Source organism: Anomalospiza imberbis, chromosome 2 (genome assembly GCF_031753505.1).
Source record: "Anomalospiza imberbis isolate Cuckoo-Finch-1a 21T00152 chromosome 2, ASM3175350v1, whole genome shotgun sequence".
NCBI lineage: Eukaryota > Metazoa > Chordata > Aves > Passeriformes > Viduidae > Anomalospiza > Anomalospiza imberbis.
The window spans coordinates 78,292,240-78,318,870 of record NC_089682.1 but is presented as its reverse complement, the minus strand read 5'-3'; the positions used below and the strand labels follow the sequence as shown (position 1 = coordinate 78,318,870).

At 44.3% G+C, this 26,631-nt stretch overlaps 1 protein-coding gene and 1 long non-coding RNA gene across 4 annotated transcripts; one reads left to right on the top strand and one right to left on the bottom strand.

Moving 5' to 3' along the window:
- LOC137469323 (uncharacterized) lies at nt 1-23,399 on the bottom strand. Of its 3 annotated transcripts, none has more exons than XR_010996443.1 (3): nt 23,308-23,399; nt 18,842-19,215; nt 1-275 (listed from the first exon to the last, which is right to left on the bottom strand). It is a non-coding gene; the product is annotated as an uncharacterized lncRNA (long non-coding RNA). The 3 variants fall into 3 exon arrangements; XR_010996444.1 differs by lacking the exon at nt 1-275 and adding an exon at nt 8,048-9,434; XR_010996442.1 differs by lacking the exon at nt 1-275 and adding an exon at nt 18,520-18,728.
- A 139-nt stretch (nt 23,400-23,538) lies between these two features.
- On the top strand, nt 23,539-25,969 carry NDUFB4 (NADH:ubiquinone oxidoreductase subunit B4). Its single transcript, XM_068181939.1, has 3 exons — nt 23,539-23,792; nt 24,094-24,240; nt 25,804-25,969. The coding sequence occupies exons 1-3, from the start codon at nt 23,592-23,594 to the stop codon at nt 25,867-25,869; spliced, it is 414 nt and encodes a 137-aa protein (XP_068038040.1). The 5' UTR covers nt 23,539-23,591; the 3' UTR covers nt 25,870-25,969.
- Nucleotides 25,970-26,631: the final 662 nt, after the last annotated feature.

The following is a 26,631-nucleotide window of genomic DNA, read 5'->3' as shown; positions in this document are numbered from 1 at the left end:
GGCAGCAATTTTCACATTAACAGAACCAAAGCATTTTCACCCTAATGTTTTGTTCAAAGGACACTGAAAAGGGAGGAGGAGAATTAGAGCTTATCTTGCATATCACATTAATAAAAGTCTGTACACAAACCAAAGAGATGACTTACCCTTTCTCCTCCTTCCAAACTCCTTTCTATTTCTTTGCTCTCAGACTGGAGACCAATTGATGGGTGAAGTGACATCCCAATATAAAATTTGCCTTCTCTCCACTGCACCTGCACCTCTGGCAGGTTGATCTGAAACCACAAAGTCACGTTAGTCATTTGAAAATCCTAAGCAAGATGTTTCCTGTCTTACCTGTGTAAATTTGGGTCAATCTCATCTGCTTCAACAAACTCATTTGATAGTGATGGAAGCCAAATATCTGAAAAGTACTCGGGCAGTGAAGGTCAGCCAGTTTGCAGCACATCCAAGCCAGTTCAACAGCAAAGGCTTTTCTTATCCTGCAGGTAAAGCAGGATAGAAATCTCCTGGCAGTAGATGAAAACTGGTCTGCTTGCTTAAATTATGCCCTTATCCCTAGTTTGGAAGAACTGGAGGAATTCTTATAAAAGATGCTTAGAGAATCTGGTAGGTGGGGGCAGGATGACCAGCAGCACACTGCATCCATCCCAGAAGCCCTGCCAAAAGACACTGGAGCTGTAGCAGTCCTGGGGGACAGGGGAACTATTGCTGCACAAATACTGCACTGCAGAGGCTGGCTGGGAGAGCAGAAAGTATCTCTGACCTAGGACTGAGTATAAGAGCATGGCCAGTGGTTGACATCAGTCTATACCAGGAGACAGGCAGGGATTCCTTCCTCATCTTTCAGAACAGGAGCTCCAGGAATAGCTTCTGCAATATGGACTGTATGGCCATACAGGCACTGTGCAGCTTTGCTACACCATCCTGGTCTGCTGGGAAGCATCCATTCATCCCCAGAGAGATGTTCTCTTTCATCTGCCCACCCCTCCATAAGAGAAATGGGAGTGTGTGAGGAATTTGGTACATCTATTCTGGGTTGAATAAAGAGGAGCATTTGTCTCTCATCTGAAAGTACCATCTGCAATGGATGCCACCCTCGAAGATACTGTGAGACTTTGGGAGGTGTTTTGGAAGAAGTATGGCCATTAAGCACAATAAAGTATTTTCATTTCAAGGAAGATTTCAACAAACAGGTAAGTAACCAACCTCCAACTACAAAATAAAAACAAGGTAAAACATGACTAAGAAAAGAGACAAATTTTATTTCTAAAGGTATCCAGAAGGAGACAAATTCAGGTTGTGTATTGAAATCCCTGCAGGCTCATCCAAGGAGCAGATTAGTATAGGTACCCTTGTAGAATGAATACAGAACAGCTTTTCAAGTGCTAGCTGAAATAATATCCAGATAACAGCTCTCTTGGGGCATCCAGGTTTCAACATAATGCTTATCTTGATTGGGGAGGAATCTGAAGGTATGAATGGGCCCCCATGCTTCTATGGGGGACTCCACATCTGATCCTGACAGCCTGGAACAGCTGGAGGCTAGGGAGATAACATTGTGGTTGTAGCTACAACCTTGAAACTCAAAAAACTGAGTGGCACAGGTGAAGATCAGACCAGTGGGCTACACCATGGGCAGGATGTGAGAGAAGAAGCCAGTAAGAAATCAAGTCTGAGTCTTTCAAACACCTCATTTCATAGAAGACAGATAAAGAAAGTTCTGGTTATGTGTCACCAGTATCTCAGAAATGCAATTGAGAACCAGGATCCTGTTGGGCTGGATGCTGCTCAGAGGACAGAACCCCTGCTATGAGTTTCTGCTGAGAGATGAGAGAATCCACTCTGTGTTAAGGAAGCCTATAGCCAATGTGTCCCTATGTTGTGGATGGGTAGCAATTCCACCTCATTTATTGGAAGCTTTGTACCATTCTTTGAGGTGTGACTCTCCCTTCAGCAGCTATCCCAGCGACTTCTGAGGGCTAATTTTGTGAAGCAATATCAGGCTGCCATAGCTGGATTCTCTACTGAAAGCTCTGTGAAAAGCAGATGGGGAGAGCAAACATTAACTCTGCTCAAACAACAGTGAGTCCAAAAAGACAGGGGCAGGAGAAAGAGAGACCCTTCTCACAGCAGCAGTTCACCCCCAGCTCTCCTCCTGCCTGCCCTCCTACCACAGTCAGAGATATCCAGCTTTGACTCTAGGGCTGGCAGGCCACTAACTATGGCACTTGACTGCTCCTTGTCACCAGCCTCTTCTCCAGGCCGTGCTACTTGTCAAGGTTGCAAGACAGCTGGGATCTTGCAGGTTTTCCTGGCTTGATTTTTCTAGTTGGGTGAAGCAGAGATAGTTTACATAATCTGATCTCCATTTTCCCCTTTTTCCCATTTTTCTCATTGAAAAGCTCATCGTGCCCTCAGGGTGAATGCTAATCCTATATTCTGCTGCAGATTCTGTTTGTGTTGAAATGTCACCTGTGTAAACTTATTTTGCTCAGACCACCATGCAGAGTTTGGTTCCTGGAGACCTGCATCTGTACTGCAGAGGCCGAATGGTTATCAAAATAGAAGTATCTTCCAAAAACCACCCCAAAAGATGCCAGCCAGTGGCACTACAGAATGAAAGGAAGCTGGAAGCTGCTGCATGGCAAGCAGATGAGTCTCCTGCCCTGACCCCAGCACTGCTTCTGTGATGGTGAACAAAGGCCACCACAGTCCCTCTGTGCATGAGGGTTGTGTCTCTCTCAGCAGCAGAACTGCCTGTTGTCCTCACCAATGCTTTAGCCAAGTGATGGCTCCCTCCAGGTCAGGTTGCATGTCTGTTATTAAACAAAACAAAACAGAATGGAAGATTCAAGGGCTGTGGGACATAGGCATCAGTCATGTCGAGCCACCTAAATTCTCCACCAGCACAGGGTGGCTGTATTCAAACCCCTCTTGCCTGTTGGTACATCTGTGGACCTAGAGATGCTGTCAAACACTAGGAAAGCTGCTACCTATATTCATGCAGTAAGGTTTTCAGAGCCTTAAAAGTGCATCCTGGGCTTGATCTCAGACCTGTCCAGGGGGCTCTGCGGTGAACAGAAACTGACACTAGACTCAGGGTTAATCAGTTCATAGGAAAATAATTGGGAACTGCTCTTCCCCAGGTTCTCATTTAAATGGCATCCAGTCATTTGCCAGGCCAGAGCTGACTGGCACAAAAAGGGTGGCCAGGGAACATAACCATTAAGTCATACAGAAGTTGAGCTTTGCCAGTATAGACAAAGCCTCTGCTAGCACAGCTGGCCAAACCTGGTGCACTTCTGCAGGGGCTCTGACTGACTGGTAGCCCAGTTCAATCAGCCAAGAGCAAACCATGCCCCTGGAAACAAGCCATAACAATGAAGAGAAAACATGTTTAAAAGAAAACTAAATCAGTTTAAAACTTTTAATGTAGTGTGTGTCAACCAGGATCACTCAACACAGGGAAGGCATAACAAATATCCCTGGCTGAGGTGCCATGAGATCTCCTGGAAGCCCGAAGCTCATTTCATTCATGCTTCTGTGTGCAGCAGCAAAACCATATACCAAGCACTAGCTGCAAATTGAAGTGTCTAAGCTCCCTCCTGGGCAAGGGAAATGTCCTAGCTTTGTGAACAAAGGCATTGTTTAAGACTGGAAGCGGAACTGAACATTTGAAATAAGGAACAACTCAAAAAATATGTCTTTTTCCTTCAAATTTTATCTTTTGCCTCACAGTCAGTGCAGGCTTGGGAAACAAAAGAAGTGCTTCTGCCATACTCAGGCAGTACTCATACTTCTCCTTTGAGGGACGTGAAGGGTTGCTCATGCAGAGGCACAGGAGAGATGGACCTTTAGCAGACTCCTTCACCAACCTCTGCTGATGCATTTCATCCCTCAGCTCTGCTGAGCCCACTCCTCCAATAGAGAGGCAGATGAAAGGTGGGGGCACACTGGTACTGCTGAGACTCACACCAGTGCAGTAGTCATAACTTTTATCTTTCCTCCAGCCAAGCAGTCTGGGAGATGGAGGCACTTGCAGGAGGGGCTCTCAAGGCACTGCACACCTCTCCTCACCATCCTGTTACACTGCAGAAGACAGTCCTTGAAGAAGAGCTACTTCATCCTTAGAATCACAGTAACATAGAATGGTTCAGATTGCAAGGGACCTTAAAGACCATTCAGCTCCAATTCCTCTGCTATGGGAGGGGCACTTTCCACTACACAAGAGTTTCTAAAGGACCATGAAGGGAATTAACACAGGGAAAAGGACTGAGGCTGATGTTTCCAGTGCAATATTTGCCTTTTCACAGCTAAAGCATATGAAAATGGCTAGACTGTTGTGTGAAGTTTCTTTCAAAAGTTGAGGGCATTTTTTGAGAATGAGAACATGACATGACATTGCAACATCCACTAAATAACAAGGTTTTAAAGCTGCCTGAGATGAGCACTTCTGTATTTTGTTCTCGTCTAATGAGGACATAATAAAATATAGGAGTTTATAGGAGCCTATAGTCTATCAAGACACTGTAGGAAATACAGGAATCTTTCCTGAAGGGTGGATATTGTTTACTAAGCCATCTTCTGATATACAATAGACTTCCCATGAGTAACTAGTCTGGCACTAAAGTGAGTGTTTTAGTGTGGTGGAAGTAGGAGCTACAAGTAAATTAATTCTAAAATATTAAAACACTCAGCCATGTCACCTCTCAGACAGAAAAACCTCCCAGCATCAGGCTGCTGTCTGCAGTCCTCCACTGCATAGAAAAGAAGCCTCTTCTACAAAATCATGTTTCCCCATCAGCTGCAGGGAAACAGACTTTCAATATCTTTTGCTACTGCATTGTTGCTATGATCATACAGGGACCAATGAACTGAGACAGTATTTTATTATGTAGTTATAAAAAATCCCTTTGCAAGTTGAATCTATGTAGGCCAGATGTCTATTTGGGTAGAAAAGGCTGGTTTTAAATATATAATGAAATAAATAAATAAATAATTTAAGGGATTAACATACTGAGTGCATGTCACAAATATACAGTTTCCAAACAAGAAACATTTATGCAAAACTGAAAGACTAGAAACTGAGAGAACTCTTTTCTAGTAATTCAGAATCCATAGAAGTTGCTTTCAAATGGCAAGAATAGCTTTTGCCTCTTGTGCAAAAGAAAAGCTGAAAGTCCTCTTCCAAACAGCAATTTTTTGTCCTGCTAGTGCTTACATGATTCTGAATTTCCTAATTTTTGATTTCTTGAAATTTCTGTGAGCAATAAAAAAAATAGCAGTACTACCATACAGGTAATATACCAGTGAGCACAAATTTCAATTGCAAAGTAATTTCTATTGCTATTAATTTGTTAAAATTATTTTTGTTTGCTTGCTGTTAAAAAAGTTTTGTTTGAATGGCAAACAAACAATTAGGGGAATATAAGTTTTCTGGTCTTTCAGTTTGGATACGACAACATTCCTATTTCACTGCTGGAACTTTGGCAAATCCCTTATGAATCTGATGAAACTTCAGGCTTTGCATTCCCACTTGAAAGCAAAAATAAAGCAGAAAAAAACCCATTAAGACAATAAGCCAACAATTTTAGGCTCTTAACATATTTGTGAAGAAATAAGATGCCTGTGATTGGGCACTCTGTTACTGTTTCTGGCACACCTATAAAATAAATCTCAATCAATTATTTCATCATTTGAAACCAATGTTTCCAGGTCCACTGGGTTTAGTGAACTGAGCCTCCTGCTATGCATAGAGCTAAAGAAATAATTTCTTAGCCAACAGACTATTGCACCAGCCTTCCTTGGTAATTCATTTTAGGTGTGACTAACCATGGAGTCTCCTCACACAAACTGTTTTAGTTGTTTCAAAGATTGCTATACACATATCTAAGCACTCCTGAGCTCTCCACAACAGAAAACCCTCATAAGCACCTAATATAATATCCAAGCACAGACAGATCCATTTGGTGAGATATCTTTGCAACACAGTCACATGCAGACTTTTTCAGCTATCTATGGACATGTTCCATGTTCCTCCAGCAACAAAAGTTGTACCAAGTTCTGAGCTCTGAGCTTGTTGTGATAGAAAATGGAGACCAAGGCAGAGAGATGCTTTGTGATGAAAGCGTCCTTGCTCTAGTGCTCCATTCAGCTGAAAGGCTGAAAGTGAGGCAGAAAGGGGGGAACTGTGTGAAGCTTTTACTTGGAAAGTCCTCTTAAAGCTTTTTAAGGCTTTAAGGCCTTTAAGGCTTTAAGACAGGTTTTAAGGTATTGAACTATAGCTCATGGTAACTTGCCACTGTACTGATAAGGAAACAGATCAAGGGAGCTGATGCTCAGGAAATACTTTCCTCTTTCTGTCTCTTCCTAACTCCACATACTGATTCCTGGCATGACCCTGTGTCGCCAGCACCCAACCGTGTGCACATGAAGATGCAGGAGGGGAGAGTCCAGCAGCCAAAGTTTTGTATGAGAAAAGGTGTTGCTGACTTCCTCTAGTGGCAAAGCTCATTAGGAATGAGAAGTTAGCAGGATTTTTGTGGAGGCTGTGTGTGTCTAGGAGCAGCAACATCATTTTATTCAGGATTCAAGAAGTCTGCAAACTGAGGATCCTCTAATTTCAGTTGCAATATCCCTTCAGCAGGGGTGGATGTGCCTGTACTGTGCTGCATCTGTAGCATGATGGGAAGGGATGATCAGTTGTTTAAGCATCATACAGGTGCTGTGCTGAGGTAGCTCACATAAAGTGCTTTTGCCACACTCCTCTAGGTTAAAAGCAACTGTAAAAAAACCTAATTCTTCAAGGACAAAAATTCACAGTTTGATAAACTGATCACTCACTCTAATCACAGGTGCTTTTGTCAAAATCTCTTTGGACTGTGCTCTCCCTGCAAGCAGGAAAACTCTTCTGCTTGCTTTTCTCCCACATCTGAATCTGAATCAACCTAACCTTTCAGTATGAACTATTAGGAACTTCCTAACTCTGCCGTGTGATGGACTCACAATAAAACTCTAAGACAGATCAGGTATTGAAGCACTCAAATGCTGACAGCCCTGGCTGCATACTTTGAGCTGCAATAGCTGTGCTTGGCAGGGAACATGCTCTCATTGAATAGCTGGAGGACTCCTCCAAAATCTGCCATCCCACCTGGACAATGGCATTCCCAGCACAGGCGAGCTTCTGACTGCAGCAAGGAAATCCTGTCTGCAATGAGGGACCCCACCTCACACGGGAGCTGCTTGAATTTCAAGGGCAGTACAAGACTAATCAGAGGCCGAATATTTTGGCAGGGGTCAGAACATTCAGACTGCTTTGGTGTCCTCGGACTGTATTTGAAAAGGTTTTAAACGTCTCCCTCTCCTGTTCTGCCACCAGAGGGCACGGCTCCCCGCTCTGCCAGGAGACGCATCAGCCTGCAAGGACAAGGGGATTGCCTGCTGGAGAAATTTGAGGTCCTTTTTCACCCACCTTCCCTACACCTGCATTTCACACTCTTGGCTGGACCTGAAGCCCTGTCTAAGAAGAAAATACCCTGAGAACTTTAGCCGAGGCGGAAGGGAAGGCAGCCGTCTGTCACTTTGCATGGCTTGAGAAAGCATCTGACATGTCTCATTCCTCCGCTGAGCCCACTCAGAAGCAGCTCTGTCAACACGCCCTGTTTCCTATTTCAGCTCTGCCTCGTTTGCACTGTGCTACAGATCTGTGCAGCAGCCACAGCCCTCCCTCAGAGCTGCTGAGGCATCAGGCAAAGCCTGGGCACACGAGGGTGAGGCTTCCTGCAGCTCTTGACCTGTGGGAAGCAAGCTGGGTTGTGAACCAGATGCTCACTCCTCCTTCACAGCCATTTCAGAACTACAAGATGCAGGACAGAGAGCAATAGGACAGTGACCTTTTTCTGCAGTGACCATTCAGTAAAGAGCACATTCTATTTTATTTCTTCTCCAATAGTCACTGCCAACACAGTGTGACAACCAGCATATCCTTTCCTTTGATGTGACAATAGAAACCTAACCAGAGCAGCCACAGATCTGAAAATTTTTCATCTTATTCAAATTTTTTTTACCATAAAAAAATATGGCTAAAATACAGGATATTAGTCATGCCTTTGGGAAGTCAGAGTAAGGCGAGTTCAGGAACACTGACAGTAAAACAAAGAAGAAACACTGAATGCATGGTAATTTGCACTAGGCTGATGTTCAGACCTACTCAATTTAGAGTGAGGCTTTCCAACAGCCATTGGGAAGCAAAAAAATTTAGCTTGCAGCAAAGCTGTTAACCTTTTCTCTAAGAAAAGCACTTCCAAACCAGCATGGCCTCTTTGATGCTGTATGAGGACTCAGGACTAATTTTTTAGAGGTATTTCTCACTGATGAGTCTTGATTCAGGAATTAAGGCAAATGTATTTTAGGTTGTGAAGTGCTGGGAAATTGCGTGCACTTCCTCATGAGATGTATATGCCTGGTCTCCAACAGTGGTACCTTTTCTGGCTTGATGATTACAATAACCAAACTCTGTTTTTGGACATTAAAACTCAGAAGAAACAAAAAACTGAATTAGTGAAATTTTTTGGTTTAGTTTGATGAACTAAGATTTTGTTTCTCCTTAGTTAATGCTAGAACAGGATGCATACAATTGTTCAGCTACAAATATGTATGGAGTTATAAATACCTGTAATTTTCCATCCATATGAACTGAAGTCCATGCAAAATAGGCAAACATGATCTTACCAAAGCAGCCACATATTTTAAAGGAAGACATATAGTAAAACTTATTTTTATTTTTTGAAGATAGAAATGGATATTGGAAGGTACTCTGAATTGGAGTCTAGCAATTCACTGGTAAAAGCCTAAGATATTGCTGTGTGTAAATGCCAAGTACCAGAGCCTGTTGTGCTGGAAAAGGTTAGGAGTTTGAAGCAGTGATTTAGGTCATATAATTTTCCCAAGCAACCAAGATTGTATTCTTATGCAAATGATTAGGCTACTAAAAATACCAGGCAATTGAAAGGACCAGCTTTATATAAGCAGAAATACATACAAATCAGCATTCCATGAGGCTCACTAGCAGGCACCAGCAGGTTTTTTATGGGTGTTTTAAACATCTGCTTTCACCCTCTCTCCCTGACAATTTGTCTCTCTACATGCACCAGATGCTTCCAAGGCTGTGGAGCTGCCAGGGAGTCAGCCCAAGAGATTCAGAAAGGAAAAGTCAATTATCATCAGTGAAGAGGAGCACAACATGGATGAGGGGTGCCTTCCCAGGAGACTGGTGGAGTTCCTCCCGCAGGACACAAAAAGTTTGGGCACTAAAACTGTGGGCTGCAAAAGCCCAAAGCAAGGTCTCCAAGGAAATGGTGGGAAGGTGTCCATGGTGCAATACAGCTACTGCTCTTCCTCCAGGCCTGATCTGCAGCCTGGCAGCGACAGTCCTGCCACAGGAAGTAGGAACAAGGAGAACACATCCTCATCATGGTAAAACCCCTGTGATGTGATCCATTATTTCTTTCCATATCTCCTGCCTAGCATAAAGGAACTAAAAAAGTTTGCTCTGTCCCTTCTTAAACCTATGCCCTTCCATTGCCAAATGGCTCTTAGTCTTCACTACCAATGGCACAACATTGTGGTACTGAGGGACTCTGATCTGGCAGCACTGCGGCACCACTGCGGCACCACTGCATTGATCTTGGGTGGAAATGTGCTATAAATGCTTCTATATGTATTTCCAAATAACAGGTAATGTGAGCAATCTATAGCATCCCTAGGCAAAACTTCTGAATAAGGTACTCAGAAAAAGCTGGACTGACTCCTGACCTTGTGCACTAAGGACCTAGATAACTCAGATGTCAAACTTTTTTATCCAGCATTTTAGCCTGTGAGAATCTGCTTTGTGGTCCTTTTGCAGTGACCAGAGGGGAGCCTTAATTGAGCTTCACATGATAAGTTTTTGCTTCAGTCCAGAGTTCTTACTCATCCTTTCATAGCATGACATGTGCATGGACCTCTTGAAGCAGCCCTAAGAATGAGTTTTGATCCCATTATCAGATGGCAAGGTGTTTTGACTTTTAATAATCCACCACAACTTGGTGGATCTTGGCAGTGTATCTTCTTCTCTTTCCAGCCCTCCCACACATTGCATCTTTTTAACCTGTGCTGGCTACCAGACCAAGCCGGGGAAGATTGCTTTTCTCCTTCTTCCCTTGTGCCTTTGTGCCAACACACTTGGCCCTTGTCCTTTCTGGGGAAGGACTTCCAGTGAGATGCCTGAGGGCCCTCTGACATGGATCCCTCTGGACAGATCCCTGAAGCTCTCTCTCATCTGGGCTTGAGATCTTGGGATCCCTCTGGACAGATCCCTGAAGCTCTCTTTCATGTGGGCTTGAGATCTTAACTATTCAGTGTTGCTACACTGGCCTCTGTGTAAATAAGGCTTGTGTGTTTTAATTTCCCCCCTATGTTGTTTTCTTTGGGAAAGTTAACAACAACTGGAAGAGTGCTATTGCAACCCCAATATTATTTTCTGAAACAGATGCTTATTTTAACACTGTAACCAGAAACAACAGAAAGTTCCTCTAGAAGTGATGGCACTGCAGCTTCTTTAAAGCAACTAGTATTCTTGGCAGCAGCTATTTTTACCCACAGAATGCAGCTCAGGATTAAGAATGAAGGTGTAGAAGGAACATTACTTATCATAGCTCCATTTTGCTCAGTGTATTCTTTTATAAACTTTATTTTTCCCTTTAGAAATCTTTGGGCTGAACCCCAGCATACTAGTCAGAATTACTTCTGATTCTATCTGCATTACTGCTGCAGCCAAGATGTATCTTGAAAACATATATCAAGTTTTGCATTAGATCAGAGATCACTTCTTTTTTGAACTCTTTGCTATTTTACTAGTTTGGGACTGCATTGCTCAAACCTCCTTCCCCATTCAGCTGAGCATAATTGTTGACTACCTAGTGAAAAAATAGTCTAGAACTCAATAAACAGCATCAGTTTCGCTAAAATATGTTTGATACTGCCTAAAGTGTACAGAACTTGTTTTGACTCTTTGGGTCTCTGCAGAGCAGTGTGAACCCTTGTAGAAAAGATTTTTTCCAAGGAAACAGTTTTGCTGCATCACTGCTATTCCCCTCCTGCTTTCTGCAGAGCTTCACTGATTTCAGCTCAAGAACCACAGCCCAAGTTTCTCACCAATGATGATGATAATAATAATAATAATAATAATAAATAAATAAATAAATAAATAATCCTCTTGGAGCAGGACTCCAGCACACCTGCAGCACACCTACCAGACCAGCATGTGCAGAGTCTCAGGAGGCTTTGTTCACTGGTGCAGAAAGGAGGAACCTAAAGTTACTTTGTAAAGTGAAGCAGCAGCTATTGATAATTGTTAAGAAAACACTTAAGATTTGCTGCTTATCATTGCATTTCTGCAGTTCTAAAACCAAACCAGCCATGTTGTCAGGAGCCAGCATTTTCTGGATACCTCATGCTAGCCTTTGCTACACTTGGGGGGACACGATGCAGTAGGAATTGATTTGAGAAAGCACAGAGAACCAACAGCTTTTGCTGAAAGGAGTTTTCTTGTATTTTTATCATGATGATATAGCTGGGTTTAGTTGAAAAAATGTATTCAAAATAACAAAACCTGAATTGTTTTCTTTTCCTTTATCCCTCTCAGTTTCCCCCTCTTGTTTATTCCTCTGTTTCCCTTAGCAACTGGTATAAAGAGGAGAAAAGGAGGTGAAAAATAAACAAACAATTTTTTTTTTAATGGAAGGATGAGAAAGTGCTTCTGTTTCTGCCAAAAAACCCAGAAATGTTGCATCAAAACAGCAAATATGCGAAAATGGTTGTTGAGGGAAATTTTGTCAGACTATTTTTATTGGTATTTTTATCACAATCATCATTAACCCACTATGCTCTCTGCACTACCTCTTACTGATGGGAAAGACTGATGACTTCTTCAGAAATCCTGGACTGGATCCAAAGATTTGAAATCCTGAGACAGGGTCAAGCCATAAGAGCAGGAGGATGCCAAGCAATGTCCCAAATGCAGTTCCAGCTGTTGGGCTGTTCATTCACTTCTCCTGTCCTAAACGAAAGATCACCTTTTCCTCATCACATACTGGCCTTTCACTGCCACCGAGCACAAACAATAAGCAACTCTCAAGCAAGAAAGTAATCTTTACCAGAATAAATCACTTTGAAATATCTATGCTTTGATCAGCTAATGTTCTGTCCAAGGGACACCCAATCCTGACTTTTCCTTTCTTCCAAAAATAAGGTATTAGGCAAGGACAAGCCAATGCAAACAACATGGCCAGCCCTAAACTCCTAGGGACATCCCTCTGCATGCTGTGCCCCAAGGTCACCCTAGGGCCATGAGCAGGACAGTACTCTCTGTAGGAAACTATTTAAATTCAGTCCTGATCAAACCTGTGACTGTCTAGACTCTGGGACCAAGAAATACTTTTGCACCTTTGCTTTGGAACAAGATCAAGATAATGCAGTGAGTGACAGCTTCTCCCTCCAAGAGGTTCCAGGGAAGAGACTTCTCACTACGGTGTCACATCTTGCAGTTGTGCTCCCGTGCACCATGCACAGCACATCTAAAAAGTCTGTGTGAGCAGTATGCTACACGATAGGCAAGTCAGAAGAATTTGTCCCAAACAGAGTCAAAAATCGAGACAAAACTGCTGCCAGATGCTGTATAGGTCCCCTCAGAGAAGAGAGTGATGCTGGTATTTGGAAGAGGTTGTGCTGCAAGAAAATAGGATAAAAATCTATAAGCTGTCAACTGAAGTTGTCAACTGCCTGACAAATGTCAGAGGTGGGACAATGCAGCCAGAGGTAACTCTGCTCTGAGACTGCTCTGCAGGTCAGAAAGACCCTTTCTATCATTGCCTGAAAAAAAGGCAGCATTGCTGTCAGGAAGAGATCTCACCCCTGTGATGCCTCTGCAAAAACTATGTCTAAGAACAAGGAAACCAAAGCTTCATAATTTCACTGATCTTAAAAAATATGCAGGAGATTTTTAAGATTAGGGGCTCAGTTTTCCTGCTTTGTTCAAGCTCTTTCTAGAGTGAAGTAAAACAAGGAAGGGTCAAGGAGTTGACTCAGCCCCACAAGGCAAAGCAAAGGGATGGGAAATGGGGTCTTGCTCTGTGCTGGGGAGAAGTTATATAACTGTAAAAAAAAGCACTCTAATTTTGATGACTGTTGTGCGGCAAGTGTTTTATCATATTTCAAATTTTCATTTGGATTTGAGACAGATTTTAGCATATTAGTTTGTCTCGTGAGTATATCCCAGACAGTCTCAATTCTTCATGAGAAGGACTATCCTGGAAAGAATTAAGCAGGTCGAGAGGTGAGTTTTCTTTTCATCTCACCCTTTTTCTTTCAGTTGCTGAGATGTGTTCAGTCCTTAGGGAAATTATGGAGAAATGCAACCTCCCTATTAACTGGTCCAGAAGAAGAGGCATCTCAGCCAGCTCTGAAAGACTGATACAGACATAACAGCACCAGGCTTTGCAATTTCCCTTGGAGTCATTCTCTTTGTGACTTTGTGCTGTGGGCAGCTCTGGTCACTGCAGGGACTGGTGGACTATGTTGGGAACAAGAGAGGGCTGCCTCCCTGGAGCTTGCAGTAAGACCAACAGAGCAACAGAAGGTGGGGATACCATGCCTTGCCTGAGCCACAACAAACTCTCTCCTGACAGTATGTTGCACACAAAGAAAGGAAGGATTCACCATGAAAAGCATTAGTACAGAAATGGATGGGCTCTTCTCCATAGCCTTCACCATGATACTGGTCAGTAAAACAAAAGGCTGGTTGTAGAAACTGAGTTTGATCAGCACCCCTGGGCTGAGGAGAACCAGCAAGCAGTATGATGGCTGCTTGCACTTCCCTTAGCTTCAGGCCCTGGAAGATTCTGAAATAATTCAAAGCAAAGGAGGAAGAACTCTGAACGCTCCTGCTCCCAATGTGCAGTGTACACATTGCGTGATTCAAAGAAGAAGAGAAGAATCAGAGAGCAGAGCACCAAAAAGTTGTCAATTGCCATCTGTCAAGCATTTTGCAAGTGGCTGCCACCACAACTGGATCTTTTAAATATGTTTGGATGAAAGTGAGGGAGATATATCCAGTAGAGAGCAGGGAAAACACTGAGAAGCAAGTGAAGGAGGCAGAGGAAGTCGAAGTAGGTTGAGGGAGTAAAGAGCCCCTCAGCAGAGCTGAGAGTGTGGGAGAACTGGGTAGGGCTAAAATATATGCAAGTGAGTAGGAAGGAAGAAGATCCATGTAAGGGGATGGAGTGGGGGGCAGTAGGAGAGCAGGAAAAGCACTGTGTCTAAAGAGTCCTGCAAGGGTCACACCGCAAGTACAAATCTTCCCTTTAAGGACTGAAATCACAATTACACTGGTTGAATTAGGGAGTTATGGCACTGTAAATAGAAGTGGTTTACACAAAGAGCAAACTCCTCTGCTAAGAGGTTATCTAGAGAAGTATGGAAACATTTAATTTAGGAAGCAATTTTTAACCTTGGCAGCTGCCTTACCCTGTCTCCCCAAAAAGGCAGGTGAAACCTGATGGATACAGGGTTCTGCAATGCAAAGGCATATTTCTTGTTTAGTGAATGTTCCTGATTTATACAATGATAACAAGAATCTAGGGACATCACTGTTCTGCCTTTCCATCTCTATGGGTCAGAAGTTTAAAGTCCTAGTATTGCCATGAATTTTTTTTTTTAAACACTGAAATACCCAGTCTGAACATGGTGTATATTTCCCACTACCTGGCATTCTGCAGCAACAGTCTCATTTGTATTCTGTCTTCTACTTGAGCAAAGAAAAAAAAAAACCACTCTGCATTGCCACAACTAAGTCCTTCCCCACTGCAATACAGAGATTGCCAAACAGTCACACTAAATTCAACATGTTCCTATTAACATATTTTATTCATAGTGATGGTCTGCTTCACAGTGTGCTCCCAAAGACTTGATTTAAAATTTAAGCTCCAGACTTCTAACAAAATATATAAAGCAAAACAGAGTGACTTTTTCTACACAGAAGTACAACAGAGCTGCTTCTCCTTGAAGGCTCATCTATCACAGATTTCAAACAGGAGGGTTTTTTCCCCACACAGGGCTGGAGTGTCTTCCTGTACAAGGGAGAAATTTGTGACTTCTAAAAGAATCATTGTCTATAAAGTCCTACTTCTTTTTTGAGTTAAAAATTAATTTCAGGCTGTGGATCAGTTTTGGACCTGATGATACCACAAAGTGAGGCTTCCTCCAAGATAATGTTCTTAAGTAGACTCCACCTTGACAGGCAAAGTCCCTAACTCCAAACCAACTGTTGAGGCACTGTATTTCTGTCTTGACAAGCAGGAGTGGCCATGTCTGTTGGAAAATAAAGTTTCCCTGGCCCCTCTGGTTGGGTCTTCACACAGCAGGCTTTTCTTTACATTCTGATTCTGTTTGTGAAAGAAAGTCCAGCTAAACCCATCAGGTGACTTCAAGTAAGACATTGCAGGCAATCTGAAAGCTTTGTGGGCCAGAGCCATTTTTCATAAGGCTCTCCTTTGCTGTCAGCAAGTCCAGCATTTCACCTGTGGGTCTGAGAAGAACTTACAGGAGCATCCTCCATGTGCAATAAAGGCTGTGTAACATTTTGCTCCAAGCTACACAAGCCATGGCACTCTTGTCACACAGTGGAGACGCAGGAAGCTGGAGAGTATCTGGGCTACATTAAACTCTCAACAAAACCCATGAAGAAAAAATTAATTTCTAAGGGATGGTTCACCTCTCAGGCATGTTTTGGGTTAAGGGGACTCTCCATCTGAAACTCTCCCCATCATGTCAGAAAGAAGCAGACAGAGTTCACAGCAAGCACTGTTACTTTTCTGATACCCAAACTGAACGAGGCAGATCTATAATTTGTTTTCTGGACAGAGCAAAACACCTACAGAGAAATGGGGAAACAAAGAAGCATCAGCTTCTGGTAATGGTCTGTGTTAGGAGCAGCAGGCCAGGAAAGATGCCTCTCCTTATGCTGCATGAGCCATTTCCTGCAACACTTTAGTTTCTTCTCACTGACTCCTATTTAGCAGCTGCTTTGTGAATTTTTACTGGCAGCCATCTGAGTTCACCCTTGGCACCACATACAATCCCCACAGCCATGAGGTTGAGCACTGCTCCATGAGTGACACTGCAGTCCAGGAATGGCAATACTGGGCTGAGCTGGGAGCCAGACAAGGTGATGAAGGCAGGTCCAGTGGCAATAGCCATAACCAGCTGCAGCCCAGTGCTGTCCAGGAAAAGCCAAAGTAATAACGAAGGCCTGAGGTCAAGCTAGGAACTTGAGCCAAGCCTAGATACAACATGCATTTCACACAGGTCAGGCCAGCTCTCAGGCAAGGATCTCAGCTTTATGCTGCACCTGGGCCAGGTGGAGGGGGATTGGAGCAATGACAGCTTGCTGGAGTACTCCAGGTCCTGACAGCCATTGTGAGGGGAAGTCTAGTAACAGTGTTAGACCTCAACTAGCTAAACATTTCTAACATTTAACCAACAACAGGACTTGCCCTCAGACATGCAGGGTATGTTTCAAATTCCCACCCTACTCTAAGACCTCTTCCTCTCCCACTCTTCATTGATACATAACTATTAATAGTTTCTCATGCAAGGAACTGGAAGCAGAGGGAGAGCTAAGACTATAACACTATTAAATGCTACAATCAATGACTTGCAAAGGAGTGGAGAAGGGATGCTGGCTGCCAGCTCATCCTTCTGTCACCAGGGCCGCCCAGGCGGCACCAGCTCCCTGGCTGAGGCAGCTCAGCCACGGCTATAATTCAGAGTCCAAAGTTTTCTTTTGACAGGAAAAGCTGAAACAGCAGAGGGCTTCTTGCCATCATCTCTGGACAAGCCAAGGAGAGGCAGGAATGGTTTGTTTAATGCCATGTCTCATTATTCCTGGCACTTCATGACTCATTAAATGTCCTACTTTTGTAACTAACTCCTGCTGAGCTCAACATTTGATACACATTTATGGGTGGCCTGTTGGCTATACTAGCAATTCATAATTCCCCTAACTATCTTAACTCCTTCCTTTGCATGCTAGGCTTCCTTTAAACAACTATAAAATAAAGATACTGGGGACTTCAGTTCTTAACACAGAATGAATTACATGTATCTGGAAAATTTATTAATATAGCTATATGCTGCAGCTAGATGCCCTTGTTCTGAGTTCAAATAAACTGTGCTGGACCCTAATGCTTGCTCCCCTTCTGTATCCATTTGGCTTTTACCATGGATATATCCACGCACATGAATGCTTGATATTGATGCCCCTTCAAAAGAAGGGCAGCAGCACACTTAGCAGTATTTATTCACTTGTACAGAACAGGAACAGGAGCCAAATGACCCTTCTTGGCCATTACATATGAGAATTAGAAGTAAGAGGCTTCTGTTCAGGAACCTTCTTGTGATATGAGAGATTTTATCAGCTTCCTCCAATTTCCAGCTTGCTTTCTTTGCAAAAGGCCAGTGAGAATTCACAACAGAGCCCACCAGCATGTTGACCCAGTCTGACAACTGATTCAAACAGGGCAACTGCAAGCACTCAGCACAAGTTCAACAGGCACCAATATTTTTGGAGTTGACAGCATATTTAACCTGTCTCTTCTGAAAACATCATGCATGGTCACCTTAGAGGTAGGTAGATAGGTATGTAATTTAGGTTAATTTTTCTCTCATTCACTTGAAGCACAGAATCACTTAGTTTGGTCACACTGAAAGAGTGACTTTGAGTATACAGTCAAAAAATCCAGTCTGTGTATTTCAGGGCATGACTGAAAAGCCACTAGCAAAATCACACAGTGAAGGTATCTTGGATTACTTTAAACTCTAGGTGGAAGTTATTTGCAGCTTCAATCAAAGAGTGTCATAGAAGTGTGTCTGATTTCAGGCTACCTTGTATGAGAATAGTCTGAAATTCAGCAGTGTCAGACAGCTTTCAAACTGCCTTTGTACTGGGTTTGGTTGGGATGGACTCAGCTTTCTGCACAGCAACCTAGAGGGTCTGTGCCTTTCATCTGTGGTAGGCAGAAAAGAGCACTGGTAGCACACAGGTTTGGGTATTGCTGGGCAGTGCTAGCACAGTGTCAGGGCTTTCTCTCCAACACCCCACCAACCACTTTGAAGGTCTGTGAGCTGGAGATGGGCAAGAGATTGGCAGGGGGAATAACTGGGACAACTGACCCAAATAACCAAAGTGGTATCCCATGCTATATGATGTCCTCGTTAGAAATAAAAGTTGAAGGAAAGGAGAATGATGGGACAACATTTGTGGTGATGTCATCTGTCTTCCCAAGAAACTGCTATGCCTATCGAGGCCTTGCTTCCCAAAAAATAACTGGACATCTGCCTGCTGATGGGTTGTAGTGATTGGATTCCTCTTTTTACTTTCCTTCCATGTGCAGTGTTTGTTGTTAAGAAGACAAGTTTTCTTAACAACTCCGCTTTTATCAAACCATGAGATTTTCTATGTCATTTTTCTCCCCCAGCCCTTTCAAGAAGAGGAGTGAGAAAGCAGCTAGGTAGATACCTGGCAGTCAGTCAAGGCCAACCCTCCATGGGGTTCTGGACAAAGATTAATTTTCTTGACTGTTCTTTCCATTTTAGTTACTGCTGATGGCAAAGAAAGCAGATGATGTAAACTTCCAAGGCATTTTCATAGAAGAATTGTCAATTTCACTTAATACTGCCAACCTTGAACATTCAATAAACATCAGTCATTATTAAAAAGAAGAGAAACCACTGGGGGTCTTACCTGTTAAGCCTTGGTGTGTGAGCCCACGAGGATGTGGCTTTATGAACAGCATATTCTAGCTCAAGCCTGTACTGCCCTACTGAGACTAGCCCCACCCTTACTAGAGCCTGTTTTATATTCCTGCTGCTTGCCTTCGGTCAACACTAGCAGTCAGGAGGAGAGTCAAATGAGCTTCAAGATTTGGCTGACAAAACAGGGACAAGAAGGGTCTCGTTCATTCTTGCAAAATCTTTTGTTTCAGAGGTGGTTTGCAGTAGCAGCAAGACTGTGTCAAGAGACTGCCATAGGGTGGTCCAGGGGGAGCAGATGATGCAGGAGGTCTGCACAGGAGGACAATTTGTCACCGCAGCATTTCTCCCTCTGTGCAGCAGTTCCTGTCAGCAGGAGAAAAAACAATCACTGATTTCAGTCAAGTGCTTTGTCTGCAGCGTTTCTGTCTTTGTCCTGCATCGCTTTATGCAAGGGTGAGACACTGACTATTGGTGACTCAGGCTTTTGCTGAAGGATGTGTTTTAAAGTTAGAAACACGGCTGTTACAAAACAAAGAAAGTGCACAAATTCACCCCTGGAAGAGTGAAAACAACAAATTGCAATGCACAGACTTCAGTGTCAGAGAATATGTTTCTCTGGAAGGGATTTAGTTATTTTCTTACCCCATGAAACAGGTGCCATCTCTCAGAAAATACTTCCTGTGAGGATTTTGATCCTTTGGGAAGGAGGATGAGTTAGTGGCTAGAGATGAAATGCTAAGGTGTTTTCAGCATAGCAGCTGGCTGCTCGGCTTTCTAATACAGTACATTACATTGTTAATGGAAATGTTGCTTTGTACCTTCTGTTTTTCTCCCAGTAGAATTAATTCCAGCACTGTTTGCATGCCAAGCATGCACACTCACAGCTACGAGCTCTGGGGACAGGCACAGCTTGGACCTGCACTGATAAGATCACAAAGATTCTGCAACAGGGCTGGGAGCTGAACTCCCTGCCTTTGCCAAGTGACTTCACCACAAGACCATCTCTGCTCCTGCCCACAGGAACCGTCACACACAACTACAGACAGGCCTCGAGAGTCAGCGGATTGGGGCAAAGACATCTGGCTGTTTTGAAGTCCTTTGGGAGATCTGCAGGTAAAGGAGTCTTCTGTTCCACTCTATGATGCAGCAAAGAGGGGAAAAAACCCCACCATTTCCCACAGAGCAGCTAACCCTTCTTAGTTTGCTAATCCAACCTGCACTCCTGCTTCTGCCAGGAATCAATCTGTTTCAAGGCTGCATGCGTCATTTTATTAAGAAATAAGAAAGAGCAGGGAAGAGCAGCTTTAAAAGCAGCAAGCTGTGCAGGGGCTGGGAGACACAGGCTGCCAAGTCTTTGGGAACGCTCAGAGATTAAAGTACCACAGGAGTGCCACATGGCAGTGCTGCTGATATAGGTACTGTACTGCTAAAGCAGCTCTCTACATGCCAGTTATGAAGAGGCACAAATCATGGAGCTGGAGACACAGAGCTCACTAAATCCAATGGTCACAAAATGGGAAGTAAAAGGAGTATATTTTTCCATGCTATAGGAGCCACTGACCCAAGCTGAAAGCCCTGGGAGAAAAAGCAACAAGGCATATTAAGTACTTCCCTGGGAGCTGACTGTGAATGAAGCAGCTTGGTTTTCACTTGGATTTTCAGACACATGTTTGTGAAGAAAACGAGGGTGCAAAAGCTGGAGAGATTTCTGAGAGGACTACAGGCTTGTACTTGAGAGAGGGAAATGCACCAAATGCTGCATGTTATGGTGGGGGTGCCCAAGGTACACAAACTATAGAAACATCCAACTTGTGTTTCATCCTGCTGAAAGCAAGTCACAACTCCTAATCAGCTGTTCAGACCAAAAGGAGGTCATTTATTTTCCAAGTGCTCAGGAAAAAAAGTGAAATTGTAGGATGTGAGGAAGAGCTTGTGCTCTATTATTGCAGTGCCAAAGCACAGCATCTTAAAGTCAGCAGTATTATTTTGTGTATGCTTAGGAGGAAATTGTAATCCCTCATCCAACATTACCTGAGTCTGCAGTTACCACAGTGTAAATCAGGCCATAACTATATATGCACAGCCATTAACTTACTGGGTCCCAATAAGCATAACTATCACTGTTTTGTGTACTAGAAGAAGAAAACACAACAGTAAAGTTGTTTACTGCTACTTTTTGTTTACTCACAACTTGCATTGTCTTTCTTTACATCACTGGACACCAAAGTTCTTAATACCGACAAGATAAAAACTTCTTAAAGGCAAAGCCTAAGAATCATTAAGGTTGCAAAATAACTCTAAGATCATCAGGTCCAATGATTAACCCGGTACTGCCAAATCCATCACTAAACAGTGTTCCCACATGCCATGTCTTTTGAATATCTATGGAGAAGGTTCACTGCTTCCTGCAGCAGCCTGTTCCAGTGCTGCATAATCCTTCTGGTGAAAAAAGATTTTCTTGATATCTAATCTAAACCTCCCCTGGCACAACCTGAGGCCATTTTCTCTTGTCCAATCACTTGCTATATGGGACCAGAGACCAACTCCACATCTGGCTACAACCTCCTTTCAGATAGTTATTGAGAGCAATAAGGTGTCCCCTGAGCCTCCTTTCCTTCAGGCTCAACAACCCCAGCTGGTCCTCACAGGACTTGTGCTCCAGGCCCTTCACCAGCTCTGTTGCCCTTCTCTGGGCACTTTCCAGCACCTCAATGTCTTTCTTGTAGAGTGGACCCCAGAACTGTTCACAGTTATCAAGATGTGGCCTCACCAGTGCCAAGTACAGAAGGACAATCCCTGCCCTGCTCCTGCTGGCCACACTATTGCTGATCCAGGCCAGGATGCCATTGGCCTTCTTGGCCACCTGGGCACATGCTGGCCAAAGTAGTGCAAGATCAAACCCCTGTTTTCTTTGCCCAGTGTTCACCAAGCAGAGGGTGAATCCAGCCCTGAACCTGTCAATAAAGTCTGTGAAGGTGGTGAGTCACCTCTTAAGAATCGTGGAGGTTACCTGGCACCTTCTCCAGTCAGCTCAGCCTTGGTTAAAGAATCAAAGGGACAATTTGAAGCTGAAAGTCAGTAACTGTGGGATTTTGTAAATTCCAGTCTGCCTGCAACATATCTCTTGTGTAACACGGAATACTGTTCAAGTGTAAGGACTTTTTATTCAGCTCAAAAATTATTTAATGTTCAAATCTAGCTATAACGAAACTCTCTGTAGCACTGACAGTGTAAATTAATTGCCATCCTTCTTCATGAGGGGAGGTGGAGGGACGGGTACTGATCTCTTCTCTCTGGTGAACAGTGACAGGACCCGAGGGAATGGCCTAAAGTTGACCATGGGGAAGTTTAGGTTGGATATTAGGAAAATGTTCTTTCACCCAAAGGGTGGTTGGGCACTGGAACAGGCTCCCCAGAGAAGTGGTCACACCACCCAGCCTGACAGAGTCCAAGAAGTGTTTGGACAATGCTCTCAGGCACATGGTGTGGCTCTTGGGGATGGTGCTGTGCAGGGCTAAGTTGGACTCAATCCTTGTGGGTCCTTTCCAACACAGAATATGTTGTGATTCTGTGATCCTGTAATTTTAAAATACTGTTTTTCAGCAATTTGACATACATTAACTACACTTTCTAAAACATAGAAATACTGTTCAAAAGGGCAGTAAACACCCCCACAGCAATGGCACCCCCCTGTCCCAGCAGACTCAAAGAGGTCAACACTCCTGACCTGTGACTCATTCTGAAGGCGATTTTAATTGCAGGGGACAGGAAAAATTTACCTGCTGGGACTGTTGTTATTGTGAGAACAAAACCTGCCCCTGAAGTGCCCTGAGCCACAGCAGGTGAGGCCAGGTAAGGCCAAGACAGGCTGGAGAAGTGGGCGCCTGGGAATCTCATGAGGTTTAACAAGACCAAGTGCAAGGTGCTGCACCTGGGTCAGAGCAACTCCGGTATCAACACGGGATGGGGAATGAGCAAATCGAGAGCAGCTCTGACCAGGAGGACTTAGGAGTGCTGCTGGGTGAGAGGCTGGACATGCTCTGGCCACGGGCACTCACAGCCCAGAAAGCCAAACGTGTCCTGGGCTGCATCCAAAGGACAAGGGAGGGGATTCTGCCCCTGTGCTCTGCGAGACCCCACCTGGAACCGTGCACCCAGCTCTGGGGCCCCAGCACAGGAAGGACATGGACCTGTTGGAGCGAGTCTGGAGGAGGGCACCAAGATGACCACAGGGATGGAGCACCTCTTCCACGAGGAAAGGCTGAGAAAATTGGGTTTGTTCAGCCTGGGAAAGAGAACGCTTTGAGGTGACCTAATTGTGGTCTTCCACTGCCTGGAAGGGAACTCGCAGTAAAGAAGGGGAAAGGTTATTTACAAGAGAACACAGGAGGAGGGGGAATGGGTTCAAATCGAAAGAGTAAGTTTAGGTTAGATATTACAGAAAAAATCCTCTACCCTGAGTGTGGTAAGGCACTGGCACAGGTTCCCCAGAGAAGCTGTGGATGCCCCCACGCCTTGGAGGTATTCAAGGCCAGGCTGGATGGGGCTCTGATAAACCTAGGCTAGTGGAAGCTGTCCCTGCCCACGGCAGCGGCGCTGCAAGAGGCTGTCCTGCACCGCCCCTGCAGCCCGCACCACTCCGCGGCGCCGCTCCTGTGAGGGGAGGTCGCCGCTCCCGCAAGGGCGCGGGGGGCGGGGCCGGCACCGCCCCGGGCCGCCGGCAGGGCCGGCTCTCCAAGATGGCGTGGGCACCGCCTCCATCGGCGGCCAAGCTGTACGGGCCCAACCGCTTCGTCTCGCTGCCCGCCGAGCTCGACCCCGCCACCTACGACACATCGCCGGAGAAGCTCCGCGCCGAGACCGAGCGCCTGGCGATCCGCTCCCGGCTCAAGCGGCAGTACCTGCTGCAGCTCAACGACCCCAGCGCGCCCGTCGTCATCGTGAGTGGGGACGGAGAGGGGCGAGGGGGCGGCGGGGGAAGCGCGGGGCTCGTCCCCCTCACCCGGCGGCCTCCCGGAGCGGGGCCCGCGCCTGCGGCCGTGCTTGGGGCCGGGGCCGGGGCCGTGCGGGCGGGACGCTGCTCGCCCTCCCTGTGACCTTGGTGCCCTTCTTCCCGGTGTGCCCTTCTTCCCGGTGTGCCCTTCTTCCCGGTGTGCCCTTCTTCTCGGTGCCTCAGCCCCCCGGGTGGAGGGGTCACTGCAGAGCCCCGCGGGCCTCACCGCCGTTGTCTTTGCACCCCAGGAAAATCCCGCCTTGGCCCGCTGGGTCTATGCGAAGTCGCAGAACGTCTACCCTACTTTCCGCCCCACACCCAGGACGTCCTTTCTAGGAGCTGTTTATGGCTTAGGCCCCCTCCTCTTCTGGATCTTCGTGTGGAAAGCTGACAGGGTAAGTCGGCCGAGAATGCTGAACATCAGCGAACAGCACAAACATTAGCGTGTAAAATGTAGATCTGCTTGGAGTCTGTTTATGGGATCCTGGTGCGCCTAAGAATGATTAATACCATTGAAGTAGTGAGGGAAGGAAGGCTGGTAGCGAGCCTGCTGTCTCAAAGCCTGTTACTGGTTACTGAGTCTTTTTCTGAAAGCCCTTTATTGTACCCTTGGGGGCATGACCAGTCACAGTTTGCTTGATCAGGCTATTTGTAGTCACAGAGCTCTCTGTAGCACTGAGTGAAAATTAATCCTAAGTTACTGTTATTTTCAGCAGTTGACACGCATTAACTATGCTTTTTGAACTTAAAATACACAGGAAGCTTATGGATGGCAGATCTAGCAATATCTCTGTGCAGTTGCTTGACCATTTCTCTAATTTAGTGAAGCAAATGGGGAGGAGTAATTATGCCAATTGCAGGGTCTGATCTCAGCTGGACCTTCTAATAATTTGGAAGGTTTATCTTGCTTCCATTCTAACTCCTAAACTATGAGTGTCAGAATCTAAGCAATGGTAGATCATTATGAAAACCTCAGCTATATAAGTACATAAAAAATGCTAACAGGCAGACAGTGGCTCTTTTTGGTAGAGAATTTGTGGCTGTTGTAAACCACTTTTATTTCCCTCTTTTGCAAAGAAATAGCATTTTAGATCAAGTCATAAACCACAAAGCACTAACATAAATTAATAGAGTATTTGTAGGGAATGTTGTTTGCTAGGGTGAATTGAAAATTCAGGTTTTAGGAAACATGTGAGTGTGTTGATATAAAAGTTCTTGAGACTTCAGTACCTCTGCAGTATTTTGCCATGCTGAAGTCTTAATTAGTGTCCAAGATAATTCACTTTCCTTTATTGCAGTTCCTTTAGTGATGTTTCAGGATTTTTCTTGTTTTCCTGGTAGTACATAAGACACAGTAGTCATAGTCTTTTCTCTGAGCAATGTTTGCTGTGTGTCTAGGAAAGCAAGAGATAAATTACCAGATATTAAGTAAATCTTCTGGTTTTATCCAGCAGAAGGAACCTGGCCATTATCCGCAGTGCCTGTGTACTGTAATGGTACCTGTGAGAAAGGTACATGACTGCAGGGTGAGGTACAAATGGGTAGGAAGTGAGCACAGGTACTTATAGGCAAGTTATTAAGAAGTTTCTCCATAATTAGATCTCTAAGCTGGGTTATTCAGCTAGAAGGAGGAGATAGAAACTAAGGTACAAATTATGAGACACGTTTGGTGAAACATGCCTTACGGGAATTGGTCTCTGCTGGCCTGTGAGAGTACCTAGATGTGAGGTCAATCTGAGCAAGTCTTTAGTAGGTGAAGCTAAGTGTCTTGTTAACTTTTACTTTTAAACAGCTTGTGCTCATAGAATCATTTAGGGTGGAAAAGACCCTTAAAATCCTATATGGTGCTACCTTCATGTAGTCTACGCTGAAATACTAGAACTGCTGTTCTGTTATCCCAGGCTGATTGAAAGTCCTTCTCTAGTAGGATGATGATAAATGTTCTCTTTCTTCCACAGGATCGTAAAGAGAAGCAAATCCAGGAAGGTAAACTCAAGCGACCACCGTTCAGTGTATTCTTCTAATTCCCTGGAATTGCAGTGATGTTCTTGGGATATAAATAAAATAAGATGCATTATGTGATGACATTTCTCTGTCACAAGAATAAATCTTAATTGCTTGTTGGTTGTCTTGTATCTTTAAAAATCATGGGAAGTGCAAAAATGTAGGATCTTTATATCTAAACCAGATGGATAGAGAGAGGGTGTCTGGAACTCAGCCATTGTACTTTTCGGTGTACATGCAGGGGATCCTTTTAAACCATGGAAGTTGCTGTTGTCCAAGAAGGCTGAAGTTTAAAATTACTAGCAGGCTAAAATGCTAAGCAAGACCAAAGCAGTTTCCTAAAGGAACTACTGCTTTCCTTCCAGATGTTTCTTCTTGGTGTCACTTTGGCTGTAGGTGTCACTTGGGCTGTGTGGTTTGCCCTAGCTGGATAATGGGCAAGTTGTATGATACATTTTTAAGAACTTAGGAGTCTGCCTGACTGCTCTCAATAAGTTAATTTTTTTTCCCTAATGAGCTACAAACCTAAACCATGTGTTTGTTTATTGCAATAAACTTCTGTTTTTTTATTAATACCAGATTTGGAAATGGTGAGCTCAGTGTTGTCATGCTGTATGTAACCAGAATTTCCACTAATTCTGTGGTTCTTGTGAATGAGGGACAAGAAGTGTAAGATAAGGATTTTTACTTTGACACTGACTATCTTGTAGTATGGGAGAGTTCATCCCTGTAAGGGGACTATGTTCCAAAAAAAAAAAATCCATCAAAAAGCATAACTGATT

Bases quoted from the DNA above. Each gene is read 5' to 3' on its own strand.
- NDUFB4 (XM_068181939.1), top strand. From the start codon at position 23,592: ATGGCGTGGGCACCGCCTCCATCGGCGGCCAAGCTGTACGGGCCCAAC. The intron at 23,793-24,093 runs GTGAGTGGGGAC...TTTGCACCCCAG, and splicing joins CCAGCGCGCCCGTCGTCATC to GAAAATCCCGCCTTGGCCCG. The intron at 24,241-25,803 runs GTAAGTCGGCCG...TTTCTTCCACAG, and splicing joins TCGTGTGGAAAGCTGACAGG to GATCGTAAAGAGAAGCAAAT.